This window comes from Numenius arquata, chromosome 1 (assembly GCF_964106895.1).
Source record: "Numenius arquata chromosome 1, bNumArq3.hap1.1, whole genome shotgun sequence".
Lineage (NCBI taxonomy): Eukaryota > Metazoa > Chordata > Aves > Charadriiformes > Scolopacidae > Numenius > Numenius arquata.
The window spans coordinates 129,779,014-129,793,209 of NC_133576.1; the positions used below are offsets into that span (position 1 = coordinate 129,779,014).

Genomic DNA, 14,196 nt, shown 5'->3' on the forward strand with positions numbered 1-14,196 from the left:
CAAAATGAGTATTCTGAGCATTAAAGAAAGCAGTTGAAAGAAAATGAGCTTATATGTACTTATTCACAAACAACTTCAATCCCTAGTAAATACTGATTGAATTGAAAAGGATGTCTCAACCCAAACTAAATGAGAAATTATCTTAAGATTTGGGACAGCAGTGAAATTTCTAGCAAAACCAGGAGGTGCACACTACATTGCTGTATTGCTTGTAAAGATGTACATATAAGGTAGCAAAATTGCTGAAAACTCCTTTGTGGCTCTAGTAATATAGAATCACAGAATGGTTAGAGTTGGAAGGGACCTTAAAGATCATCGAGTTCCAACCCCCCTGCCATGGGCAGGGACATCTCCCATTAGAGCAGGTTGCTCAAAGCCCCATCCAGCCTGGCCTTAAACACTTCCAGGGATGGGGCATCCATAACTTCCCTGGGCAACCTGTTCCAGTGCCTCACCACCCTCACAGTAAAGAATTTCCTCCTAAAATCTAATCTAAATCTCCCCTCTTCCAATTTAAAACCATTACCCCTTGTCCTGTCACTACATTTCCTGACAAAGAGTCCCTCGCCAGCTCTCCTGTAGGCTCCCTTCAGATATTGGAATGTATTTATTTATAAATAAATATATTTATTTTAGATAGACACTGAAAGCTGTACTGGACCACGAGATGTTTCCATCTTGTAATAAGCTTCAAATTGCTTTAGTCCATGTTTTGCAAACTCTGCGTAACAGTCTCCTGGGATGCATTAAAAAGAGCATGGCCAGCAGGTCAAGGGAGGTTATCTTCCCCCTCTACTCTGCCCTGCTGAGGCCCCATCTGGAGTATTGTGTCCAATTCTGGGCTCCTCAGTTCAAGAAGGACAGGGATCTACTGGAAAGAGCTCAGTAGAGGGCTACAAAGATGATCAGGGGACTGGAGCACCTCTCTGATGAGGAAAGGCTAAGAGACCTGGGTTTGTTTGGCTTGGAGAAGACCGAGAGGGGATCTCATCTCATTGGGGGTTGGACTAGATGATCTCCAGAGGTCCCTTTCAACCCCACAGCATTCTGTGATTCTGTGATTCATCAATGCTTATAAATATCTAAAGGACGGGTGTTAAAAGGATGGGGTCAGGCTCTTTTCAGTGGTGCCCAGCGACAGGACAAGGGACAATGGGCACAAACTTGAACACAGGACATTCCATCTCAACGGGCTCCTGCCTGATGAAGCTGCAAAGCTGAACACTCTGCAGTCTGGGAAGAAGACACCCTCCTTGGGAGGAAGACACACATGAGGTTTTCTACAGCAGTTTGCTGCCAATGCAGGCGTAGGATTGTGCTGGTAAGGGCTGGGCAATCAGGTAATACAAAAGAAGTTTCTTCACAGACAATTCTACAAGTACAGACACAAAGCACGTGTCTTGGGTGAGAAACTGTTGGCTCCAATGAAGTTTACTGCAGCGTGGGGCTTCTGTTACTAGAGTGGTAATAGATCACACCAAAAAAAAAGGGATAAGAACTCAGTCATTCTGAGACATACAGTTATTGAAACATTCTACTTTTACTCTTAAAATTAAGCAGTATTTAAATAGCACTGCACGTCCTCTAACAAGTCAGGTCATATGCTACAAATAAATCGCAGCAAAATCAGCAGTGCTGAATGGTGTTCATGTAATTCCTAGAAAGACGATCTCCTCACCTGAATCACCCGAATTTTCAGCAGTCATCATCAGCACCTCTTGTAATAATCTACTTGACTGTTTACTTTGCCTTGGACTTCCATTAGAGATCTGTTCTTCATAGTTTGTTATGCTCAGAGGAAACCTGCCTTCCTCATGAAAAGCACGACTGTAACGTTTCACAGATGCAAACTTCCCAGTGGTCGAAATTGGAGAAAATTCTCCACCAACAGAATCCGTTTTATCTGAATTTAAAACATTTGAATCAGTTTAAATATAGAAACAGTGTTTTGCACTTCATTAAAAACATTAAGATGCACATTCTATTCTACAGAAGTAACCTGCTGAATTTGTACAGTGCCACATCAGGTCACTAAAAACCTTTGTATTACACAGTTTATGGATTATACAGGTTAGAAGATTATACAGGTCACAGACTTCTCAAACAATAACTTCTAACTCAACCAAAATATTTCTTCCAAAAAAATTAAAACAAATTGTTGGATTTGCTATGTGGAAAAAACACCTTTCAGTAATTTTTCCAAATCCAGAGACAATGTAACTTCTCTGCCCTGGCTTAAGACTTCTTTTCTTCCCAACCTGCCCCACAAAACAGCCCTTTTTGGTCACACAATCCAATAAAAACCTCAAGTTCAACTTTTTACTACCTACCATGCCCCATGGTTAGATAATATAGGAATAAATCACCTGTGGATCATAATGGGATTATACAGCAAATGAGTATTCTTTACTCTAGAATTCCACTGCATAATATTTCAGAAAACTTTTTTGCTGTGTATTTTGATTTTTAATATTTTTTTAAAATTAAGATGTGTAACACTAAGTCAAGTACTTTTGAGACTACAAATATATTCTTCAATAAAAACTTTCACCAACAAAATTTGTCATCTAATCAAGATACCAAATTAGCCCAACAAGAATAACCTGCATAAACTGACACTGACTGGCATTAATTACTTTAATTAAAAAATATACATATCAGCTGTGTCATTTTGCTCAAGATGAATGCCAGCCTGACAGGCCTACTCAGATTGTTGTGCTTAGCCCTTTTAAAAATCACTGCTACGATATGAAAACTTTTGTAAAATATGCATTAAATTCTAGCTATGGAGAGAGTTAAATAAATCGAAATGTTTACATTGAGAAAACATCTGTTTGTTGTATCTGTTACTGAATGTTCCTTACAGAGAATTACAAAGCATTGCATGCAGACTGGAACAAAGAGATTTAGAAAATACTTGCTTTGTGTAGTTGCTCTCCAAGATTTTTACAAAAAGAGTGTTTTGTAATAGAAATTTTTTTTTTTTTAAATGGTCTAAAAATTTCTGTAGAAACTTGATACTAACTCCTTATTTAAAAGATTTCACACTCACTTTCTTGGTACGCTCTAAAGGTAAGCCTTTAAAACACCTTCCATCAACTCTGATGCTTCTCTTTACAGTTATTGTACAATTGTCTGCTAACACCAACCTGCCCAGCAGGAAAATCAACAAAGAACTTAAGTCACAGAATTATTGTGAATCTTCTTTTCTTGGTGAATTTTTGTTTCGATTATGTTTTTCTAGACCAACACTGACAGGATAAGCTTTCTCAACTATAACTCACTTTGCTCGTATATGAATTATACCTTAAAATAAGGCAACAGCATCAGCTATTATTTCACGATCAATCATCTCAAAATCTTTTCAGAAAAGACGAATTTCATCCAATCTGTATTTCTCACGAACAGCAGCATTTATTATATATTTTATATCCATACATACATTACCTGCATAAGAAACATTGCAACTCTTCGGTGTGTCTACCTCTGGTATAACACTAAGTTCATGTTGTTCCAAGTCAAGCCCTAACTTAACTTTTGTCACAGGTGGTTTAGAAGACCTCCATTTCTGTTCTTCACACAGAACTTTCTTGGACTGTTCTGTAAAATAAAGTTTTGCAGTTTAAATTCCTCTAGCATGTTACAAAAATACATATATAAAATTAACTTGGGGAGATGGAAGAGAACTCCAGCTTAGCTGCAAAATGAGAAAAATTACAATGAAAAGTACTATAGAGACTTACCAGTTTGCTCAGCTGAACCGATGCGCTGTGAAATCATTTCACTTCCATGACATTTATTCCTGCCACAATTCTCTTGCCAGTACTTTCCTGAGTCTTGTAAAAATTCAGTCCTATTAATCCAGTCAGGCTTTTGTGCCTCTGTCATTTCTTCATTTGTGCGGATATGTCTCACCTTAGTGGAGGGGGGAGTGAAGGGGAGCAACTGTATATAACATTATATTTATACTCATGTATCAAACCAGCATTTTCTTGGGTGTGTATTCCATGCAAGACAGCATTGGGCCCTTTGAGAAAGTAGTTCAAGTACACAAGATACTGGACAGACTTGCTTAGCTTACAAAAACACTTGGACATACAGATATTCTATTTAGCTCTACAAGCCTAATGTGCTAAAACTTAATCATTTACATTTTCAGGGCTTTTGTTAGATTAGATCAGAATACTCAGCATATTGAACAGGAACAACCCTCAAAGTCTGTCCTTAGTTTTTCAACTCCTGAATTCAGGAATTTTAGCTGGACTCTAGGCAGCACCCATTTTTCTAAGATGACTTCTGTTTATATTAAAAAAAAAAAAAAAAAAGGGCAAAAGGAGCTTCTTTAGAAACTCAAAAATAAACTTGGATTTTTCTTCTGTTGCCCAGAAAAAAGCAAAATTACAAGTCAAGAGTGCAGCTGCCAAACCAACTGCTTAACACATACACATGAAAAAACAAACTTTAAAAAATAAATCTATTCAAAATGCTTACGATATCCTTTGAGGTATTGCTTAAATATTTTTAACACAAGAGCCATTTTACATAGAACTGCATTTCTAGAGCTGAAGAAAACCATACCCAGAGATATTTCAGACAACATAACTATTGCAATCAGCATTATGTTCAGAGACCAAGCACAGAAGTTCAGACTATTTCTGTTAGACTGAACAAAACTGCGCTCTTGGGGCTTACAGAAAAGAACTACTCCTTACAAATCACAAGTCCTAATTAAAATTTTCATTATGGCAAATCACCTAAAACTATCAGTACTCCATGGGATACTTTGCTAATTGGTAGGATTCACTCTTAAGTTTGATCACCTACTAGATAGCTCACCATGCAAAGCATTTATAAAGCTTACCTTCTTCTTCAGAAATTCTTTCAAAGCCTCGTGGTGCCTCTGCATCTGTTCCTTCAATTTATCTTGCTTCTCTAACAGTAGTTGTTCTTGTATTTTCTGTCTAGAAAGAAGAGCTTCTCTTTGTGCATCCAGCTGCTCTTGCAGTTCTTTCAAATACTTTTGCTGAGCTTGGATGGTTTCTGATGAGGCCAACACTCTGTCCCTTAAATTCAGTATACCAGAATAATTTAACAAAGATGCATTTCCCGTTTTTGATATCAAGCATTCCTCAATGCCCTGGGCTTTAGATTCTTCATGAGATGAAGTCACAGGTTCGGAGAGTTTGAGAGGTTGTTCAAAGCTTGTTTTGCTGGTGCTCTCTGCAGATCCATGCCGATATGCCAGAGAATCAACCGAGGCTGCCTGAACTATATGAGATCCCTTTGTTGCTGGCACGAGGGGCATCTTATGTGGAGGCTCTTCTCCAGCTTCTGTGTCTCTTTGCTGGTTAGACATCTTCTGAGATGCCTCTTTAAAGCGCACTGTTTCTGAAGGCTCAGAGGAATCTTCTGCAGGCAAAACAAACTTAACGTGTTGTACGTGTGTTTCCGGTTGTGTTCTTACTGCAGTGACATCTTTCATGACTAACCCTGATGGTAACTGGAACTGAGATGGTTCTCTGACATGATTATTGGCGGTTTCCAACATTCCCGTTTGTTCCTGTGAAGGACAGCCACACAGCAAGCAAAACTCTTGATGCTTCACCTTCGACGTTTCTAAAAATCGCACATGTTTGCCAGGACAAATGTGATGCATTTGCTCTTCATGTTTCTGTGAAGATGTTTTTTCCAACATACATGATGTTCCTGAAAACACAGGCACCGACCGTGCATACTCTTGTGCATGAACATGTTCAGATGGCTGGTGGCGTGTTGGTTGCAATCCTTGCCTCTGCATAAGTGGTTCTGAGACAGGCTTTAAATGAATTGATTTTCTTTCCACAAAGCCTGGCAGCGTTGCAGAACTAGACAAGTATCTTTGCTTCAATTTATTCTGATACTCCTGTAGACGGTTTCTAGCTTCTTCAAGGGTCTGTTTGTGCAGCCTGAACAGAACGAAAACATGAATCATTCCAGAGTGGTGCAAAGACAAACACCAACTTCAATAATCAAAGAAATTAAAATTATTTTAAAACAAGCAACTCAGACTTCCTTTTCATAAAGGAATTTACCTGTTTTGCTGTAGAAGGCGCTGTTGATAATTACGAATCATCTGTAAATGGCTGTCTTCTCTAGGACTCTTGGTTTCTGATACGGTAGTATTTCCAGTCTAATCAAAACATAATAAGTTTAAGTGCACATATACAAATAACTCACAGAAAATTATTAAATTATACAACCTTAAGCTCTATGTTCTTTCTCCTAAGTTTACAGCATTTGAAGTCTGAGATTTCAGCCCGAGGCAATGAAGCAGTTTCTCGACCAGATGGCCTTCAGCTACAGTCTCCCTTGGCAAGTGGAGCACACACCCTCAGAGTCAACGGTGCTTACAGCAGCTTCGCTCAGAGGTAAGTGTAACCCAGCAGCAAACTGAGGGAGCAGTGATCCAAGAGAGCTGCATTTTCAAGGCAATCAGATTCTGCGAAGAGCACAGGTTGTGCAAATGATTCCAGATTTTAAGAAAAGATTACTTCCCTTCAACACCCTCAAGAAGTTCCTCTCCTTTAAGTAGCTGTTTGAAATTTAGACAGATAGAGGTGGGTTTTTTGTCTTTTTTTCTCCCCCTGAAGATTATTTTTTCTTTCTTGAAAAAGGATACGTGTATGTGCATAATTCATTATATCACTCTAATCTGATTTCACTAACAGGTATTCTAAACAGGCATGCTGTCTCTGAGACTATGCAATATTCAAAGTCCAGTGATATTATGTGAAATAAAAGGTTCTACATTAGACAAAAGGAAGTTTTTATATGTATGAACATCTGATTCGTCGCCTAAGAAATAAAAACTGATTGTCTTGACTGATATAATTTAAAATTGGCAAAGAGTGCTCTTGATTTTTATAAGGATAATTAAAAAACTGCACACAATTTTCTACAATTCTTCACCTTATGTTCCAGTTTGTTCTGCTGATCTGCAGAAGGAACACTGTGACTTTGTACCAGCTGACCTTGCTCTTCCTCCTCTTTTTTTTTCTTGGCCTCCTCCAAACAGGTTTGCATTTGGATCTTCAGAAAATCAGCCTCCAAGCGTGCTCTCTCTTCTTCAAGTTGTTTAAGCAAGGCCAGCTGTTCCTGTTTCTGTTGCTCTATTTGCTCATTCTATTGAGAAGAAAAATGAGGGTGATTCTCCAGAACTGAGCAACAAAGAAATCAAAGACCCCTCACGCACATGACCACACGCAAAACTGTGTTCCAACTTACAGCAGAAATTTTATTGCTTGTGACAGGCATTTCCGAATTGTAAGAGGCCTTTAAAAATAGTTCCAAAGTTTACAATAATAATTTTGTTTTACTAGCTAGATCCTTCTAATATCCCTGAGTCCGTTTGCTATTGCACTATTATCTGTTCTCAAATTAATAGAATGGATAAAACCAGAATCTAACCATTCAAGATACATTCTCCTTTTCCAGAGACTGCAAAAGAAGTCCTTTTCTTAAATCGAATTCAGACGTCTACTTTGCATTTTATAGAGCTTTTCATTGAGAGTTCAACACATTTAAATGTTAATTCAAGCCTTACAAAACTTCTGAAATAGCTAACATATAACCACTTAAAGAGCACTCCATAAATCACTGAAGTGGTTTGTTTATTTTTTTTTTCTCTTTCCGTGTACCTATCAGCTACAAATCACTTAGATCCACGTGTAGCAACAGCATATATACTTTTAGAATGGAAGCAAAGAAAAATTTCGAAGTATTGGCAACGATGAAGTCAACAACAGTCTTTAATGAGACGGTCTGAATGGGGCTGTCAGGAAGAGCAAGCCAAGAAAAAGCCAGAGCCGAGAACAGTTAATGTGGACATGGCAATATGTACACCTGGGCGCGTGCAAAGTGGGAGAAAAAGAATGTTAAAGAAAGTAACCACGTTTTCACAGAGGACCTGCTGCTCCTTCCCCACCCCCCAAAACAATACCATTTTGTCAAATTTTTGTTTCCTGAATTTCTGAACTTTAACTCTACAATTTAAGGCTGCACCAAGACCCGAATTTCAACTTTTTTTTTTTTAAATTATAAACCACCACATAATAGCTAGTAGGTCTCTAAGGATACAATAAAAATTGAAAATATAATGTAGCATACACACAATACATATAATGAAATAACACACAAAGTTATTATTGTCTGAGTATAATAAATGTAGCATTCCCATAGACACAAAAGACTTCCTGCATTTGTTTCGTTGTTAATTTAAAACAAAAAAACACAAAGCAAAAAACCAAAACACTCAAGGTTTGCAAGTTTTCCCTGTCACTCTAAACACAATCCCACAGACCCTCCTATGTGATTACACAGTTCGCAAAGTTTTCAGTTGTGTATTGTTGTCAACATCCTCCCTAAAGCAAAGGTATTAATCCACAGTTGGGATTCTCATTTAGTCATAGGGTGGCATCCCTCGCCTATAACAGTTGTTAGATTTCAAGAAACTGGGGGTTTTGACTCTATTCTAATTTCCAGCTAGAGCTCAGTCATTTTTAAGAAGTTAATACACAGAGGCTAGGTATAGAAAATGTTACAGGAAAAGTTGAAATGTTACAAGTATGTTAAAAGGGTCTATGTTGCTGCATAACTTGAAACATTTTAGTCTTCTGCAAATTACTTTTTTTTTTTTAACCATAACTGGATAGGAGTAAGTAAACACACACTTACCCACTTTTGTCTCTCCTCTTCCAATCTAATTTTAGCTGCTTGTTCTTGAGGATGGATTAGAACTGAATTTTCAGCTGCAACATTTTCCAACATTTTCACAGAGTCTAAAATACACATTATTTAACTGTAATTGCAGTCAGAAAGAGCCTTGAATCTTCTTTACACCTTGCTTTACAGCTTCCCAACCTCTCTAAACAAAATGCATAAGCTGCTCTTGAAAAGATTACCATCTCCACCCCACTACTCTGCCTGTCTCCATAAGCTGAAAAATAAGTTTCTGTATTATTTAAGCCTTTATCACGTGTCTTTCTTGAATATACAGTAAGGGCCCAGCTCCACCGGGACTGCAAATTGCTTCTACCAAGATTACTTGGTAGCCTAATAGCAAGATCATCCTGAGGAATCAAGAGACACACACATTAACCTCCTGGAACAAAGAGGGTCTAGAACTGGCACTTGCTGGACAAATGATCTAACACTTGGCTATTGCACAAAAAGTAAGTCTTTGTCCTGTACTATCAGCTTCAAAACGCAGCAAGTTTTCCCCAGAGGCATGTTTTCACTCATGCTGCAGTCTCCAATCCCCAGGCATTATGCTGGTGTATCCATGTACACCACTGAATTAAATCACTTAATCTTCAGCACTAGCATAACCAAAAGAGCATGAAGGATAGAAATGGGAAGCAACACCAAAATTATTTGGCTACCAAACAAAATGGAACATGTAATGGCTCTAAATTCCAGTCCTACACAGGGGCTTTTCAGAATGGTGACTAGAAGCAGAAAAAACCCCCCGTGATTTCAGACACATCAGCTCATGCCTGTCTTGTGCATTTCTAGCTGTGAATCTCTGAAACATCTGGCTTTTCCAGTTCAACAGGTACAGAACTTCAATGCCCAATTTTGCACTGAGGATTCTACTCCTGGAGGGAAACACCTATTAAAGCATGGCAACACAAAGTGTGACAACAACTTGGGCAAGATTTAAAAGATACAAAAGTACTTTGGACCTCTTTCCTCCACCAGATCTTAATGGGCAAGTTGGGCATAAGAGCAAAAACCTCTCCTATTTGCCCACAGTGTATTGTGAATTTCTTGAAACCACAAAGATAAGGGAATTGTACTTTCTGGCAACGTGACAAACCACCACCGCTAAAAATCCATTAAACAGTTTTGTTACAGTCCACCCTTACAAGTCTTTTTGTTCCTACACAACAAATTTTGATGCAAGTATGTATTACGTACCTTTGGCTTCACATGCCATATTTTTCTGTTGCTCACAGTTCAGTTCTAAATCACAGAATGGTCTCTCTTCGCTAGCAATTGTGCCTGATTCAATAGTCTCAATTTCACTTTGAATCTCCTTCTCACTTTTTGATGTCCACTCCTCTTTCTGGCTTCTAATCTTGTTCAGCAATTTCTTTAAGGCAAGTTTTGACTGAGGTTGTTGAGTTTTTGCTTCTCCATGATCTATAAAGAATATATACTGTTAAGAGTTTTGAGTAATGAATATCTTCACATCACAAAACAAAAAAAAAAACCAAACCTCCTTTTTTTCTTACTTGCCTACAGTTAGACAGATCTCAGGTATATTACCAAGTTTTAAAAGCTTAACAATATTTTCTCTTATCTGCAAGAGAGAAGCAGTAATTTGTCTCTACGTGCTAAAAAGGAGGGCTAGGCTAGTTGTAGTGTTTCATAGTCAAGACTACTTCTAGACTGCACTGTTGCAAAAATAAGCAGTGCTATCCCCCTGCCTGCCTGCTTTGTATCAGCGCTGGCAACATAATGCATCACAGACTATAAAACAGATTGTGCCAGCAAAGGGATGCAGCAGAAATGCGTGGCCAAGCAGCAAAGTTCACTAACACACTTCTTGTTCACGTCACATTACTTTGTACATGCCGCAAGCAGAGAGTACACACACACACACAACTGTTGCAGCGTGAAGGAAATATAAGTTGACTTTCATACCAAGACAAGCTTTAACTTTCAAATATTTCAAAACACAACATGAAAGATATTTAAGTTCACATACCAGCACCACCCCATAATTTACACTAATTATATATGAATAATTATGGCAACTAACAGTGTAGTTCTTAACTGAAAATTATTCTGAGTATACTACTGAACCGAAGTATATTAGAAATAGAAGTCACATTTTCATATTTAAATTCTTAATCATTAGACTATGATCATCCATGATAAACATCATAAATCACTTGATAATGAAATACTTCATAGGCATTAGGGAATTTTAGTACTTCAGATATTTTAGTTAATACTGAAGTTAATTTGACATATTAAACTAAATCTCATCTCTTCTACTGTAAAACCAAAAAGTTTAAGATAAATGTAAAGTTTAAAAGCTTTACTTTCTGATCCATTGGGGATCTCCTCTTCTGTCATCTGTCTCCACTCTTGCTGAGTATCACAAGCAGATTCTGGTTGAGTGTCACAAGCAGATTCTTGCTCCAAAGAGATATCAAGATCATTATCTCGAGATCTCTCAGAAGGGGCTGGCAAAGGCTGTGGCTCAAAGTGCACAATCAGGTCTTTTTTCATTTCTAATTAAAAGAACACAACCACATAAAATGACCAATTGGAATGAAAATTAAACAACATTGCAAGACTACACTCATTATACAAATCCCTAAGAAGTACAAATATCAATAGCTTGTTTCACAACAGATTTAATCCAACTATTTTTTTTCCCAAAATAGAAGATTCAGGATTGTTTAGATCATTAGCCATCTATTAATTCAGAAATTCTACAGGGTTTCCCACTAGAATATGCTGTGTCTTTCAAAATAAAAGTTTATGTGATAAAAAGGCTCATCTTTACACAAAAATCACAGACAGTGATCCATCACATGGTCCAGGTGTGAAATCCTAGATGAGTCAACCGTTCTCCCAGGATCACCATTACCGACTGAGAGGGTTACTGCCTACAAGGGGTGTGGGACATATGGGAAGATCATATTGGGATTCTATGCTTGTTAAAGATATTTAGGGGAGGAACCAAAGATAGGGAAAGGAAAGGATCAAGTTAGCCTGGGGAGGAACAAGTGTGAGGAAAAATATATGAGTAAGGGGATAAAAGGGGCCAGTCAGTACACTTGTCTGGCTGTGCCTGATAATCTGTCTTGTCTTCTAACCAAATTCCATTTCTAGCTGTTCTCCTGGGTGAGGAACCCTCTATTTTGTATGCATGTGTGCGCATGAATACATAAGGGCCAGCAATCGGAGTGGGGACCAAAAGCCACAAGGGCACCTGTGTCCAGAGTGCTGCTAAAGGCAGAGACCAGAATGAGCACATATTATGTGGCTATGAGGATCAGCATGCAGTGGCTAGCAAATTGCAAGCCAGACTAGACAGCAAGAATGATAGAGGCTTAGGAGGTAGGTATCAAGCAGCCCTTGGGCTGGGCTGGATACTGGAGAGGCCAGGGGATCTGCGAGTTGGCTAGTGGGGGGATCAGGAGATCCAAGCATCCAAGCCAGCTACAGGGGTTGCCATGGGGTCTCAGGGTCAACGCAGAAACCTGCCAGCACACGTGCGCACATCTCAGACACAACTGGAGACCAGAGCATCCAGGATCAGCTACTTGGGTAGACTGAGTATTTAAGGTCAGTGGCCACAGCAATCCATAGCATGTGCATATTTGTGCATACATTCACACACCCAACTGGGTATGTAGCAACAACTGGAGTAGAATCCTGGGGGTTTACATGCCCAGGAGCCAGCAACTGGGGAGACTAAGGATCCAGGGCCAGCTGCTAGGAAGAGTGAGCGTCTAAAGCCACTTACTCAGTGGTAAGCCACTTACTCAGTGGTCCATAGCGCATATTTGAGCATAGCAGTGTGCATGAGGACATGCGAGGTAACTGGAAGGCTACAGGGCCCAGGATGAATTACTGGGCAGACTGGGTGTCTAAGACCTGTTACTGGGGGATCCATGGTGTGACAGGTGGAGACCTGAGATGCAGGGGATGACTACTGGGTAGATGGAGTATCTACCAGTCCCTCCAGCTGCTGGAGGGATCCATACTATCTATACAGATATATATATCCCACTAACAGGCCTTATCCGGATCAGCCAGAGCAGTGAACGGGATGAGGCCATTTGTGCTGTTTGTGTTTAATGCAAGTGCTCTGTGTGTGTGCTGAAAGCCTGCTCCTGTGTGTGCCTACTGTGAACACACACACACCCTGCCACCAGTTGGACCCAGGAACAGGCAGCTGCAGCAGCCTCTCCTCTACTGGGCTACCAGATTCAGCAATCTCCAACAAATTACTTACTCCTGTCTTCACTGTACATATCTTCAAATGCAAACTCCAGTTCTCTCTGCCATTCTTCTTTTATTTCCACGCGTTTGTACGAGGGCACAAAAATTTGAGGTGGCATCTGCGCTACAATCTGTCTTCTGCGCATCCGATCCATATTCTGCATTTGCTCAAGTTCTTTCAGTAGCCTTTCCCTGTCCTTCAAGTATAAAGAAGGGATAACATAAACATTTAGTGTTCACATTCAGACAGCCATATGTCAGGACTTATAAAATACTCCCAGTTAGTTACCAGGAAGTTTGCTTAATCCTTACCGTTTAAAGTTTATTCTAGGAAGAAGGTGCTTCCTTGGGAGAGGGCACTTCCTCAGGAAAAGGCTGCATCTGACCTATCTCAATAGTTCAGTTTTTACTTCTTAAAGGGAACAGTTTCAATATTTCCAGACTCATACACTGACAGAACCTCAGTCTTTAAGGTAAAAACTTTTAAAAGTTTTCCAAAAATAAAAAATGAACTGTTGCCTTCTTAGTAATAAAGTAATCTGACACAAAATAATCAACACCAATTAAAGCTGATGTGAAAAAGTATAGGTCATCAACTATTAAAAAAGTTTATCTTGATTATTACCACTTGGTTAATAGCTGGCCAAACATTAAGATAACAAAAATTAAAGGATGTTCTTCTGAAGGTTGGTCTTAATCTGTGTGCTTTCATTCTCCTTCCTTCCAGATAGCCAAAAAGAAGCAAACGAAGTTTGATGTTTTCTAAACACATTCTGAAAACTCCATTTAGTCCATCAATTTTCCTATTGTAACTATAATTGCTTTACTAATCAGCTACCTACAACTTACTTAACACTGGTCATTTTGACATTAAAACCAGGCCCAGCTGCTTTGCCTACCTGAGCCAAATGGACCTTCTTCAAGGCATGACTTCCCCTGAGATGCGCCTTCTCAAGCTGCTCTCTTCTCTCCCTCTCTGCCTCTCTCTGCAGTTCCTTCAAACGCTTTCCTTCTTCTGCAGCAGCCAACCGAGCATCTGGCTGGTAGTCAATCAACAGTTTAGTCCATGAAGTTCTTTGTGGTAGTTTAAAGCATATGTAACAATAAATAAATGAGTAATTCTGTAGCAAAAGCACTTCAAAAAAAAAAGCATACAATGCCACATGAGCACCCCTGAAGGTTTATAATTCT

General features: G+C 39.0%; 1 protein-coding gene across 1 annotated transcript in view; it reads right to left on the bottom strand.

Annotated features, from left to right (window-relative positions):
• CEP295 (centrosomal protein 295) overlaps window positions 1–14,196 on the bottom strand; it is a 70,470-nt gene that overhangs the window by 19,302 nt on the left and 36,972 nt on the right. The window contains exons 8-18 of the mRNA XM_074150197.1: window positions 13,905–14,045; window positions 13,019–13,202; window positions 11,091–11,282; window positions 9,958–10,182; window positions 8,713–8,816; window positions 6,949–7,161; window positions 6,072–6,169; window positions 4,862–5,945; window positions 3,744–3,915; window positions 3,448–3,600; window positions 1,679–1,903 (exon numbers count right to left, since the gene is read on the bottom strand). Coding sequence (XP_074006298.1) covers window positions 1,679–1,903; window positions 3,448–3,600; window positions 3,744–3,915; window positions 4,862–5,945; window positions 6,072–6,169; window positions 6,949–7,161; window positions 8,713–8,816; window positions 9,958–10,182; window positions 11,091–11,282; window positions 13,019–13,202; window positions 13,905–14,045 — 2,791 coding nt within the window. The remainder of the gene's footprint in view (window positions 1–1,678; window positions 1,904–3,447; window positions 3,601–3,743; window positions 3,916–4,861; window positions 5,946–6,071; window positions 6,170–6,948; window positions 7,162–8,712; window positions 8,817–9,957; window positions 10,183–11,090; window positions 11,283–13,018; window positions 13,203–13,904; window positions 14,046–14,196) is intronic.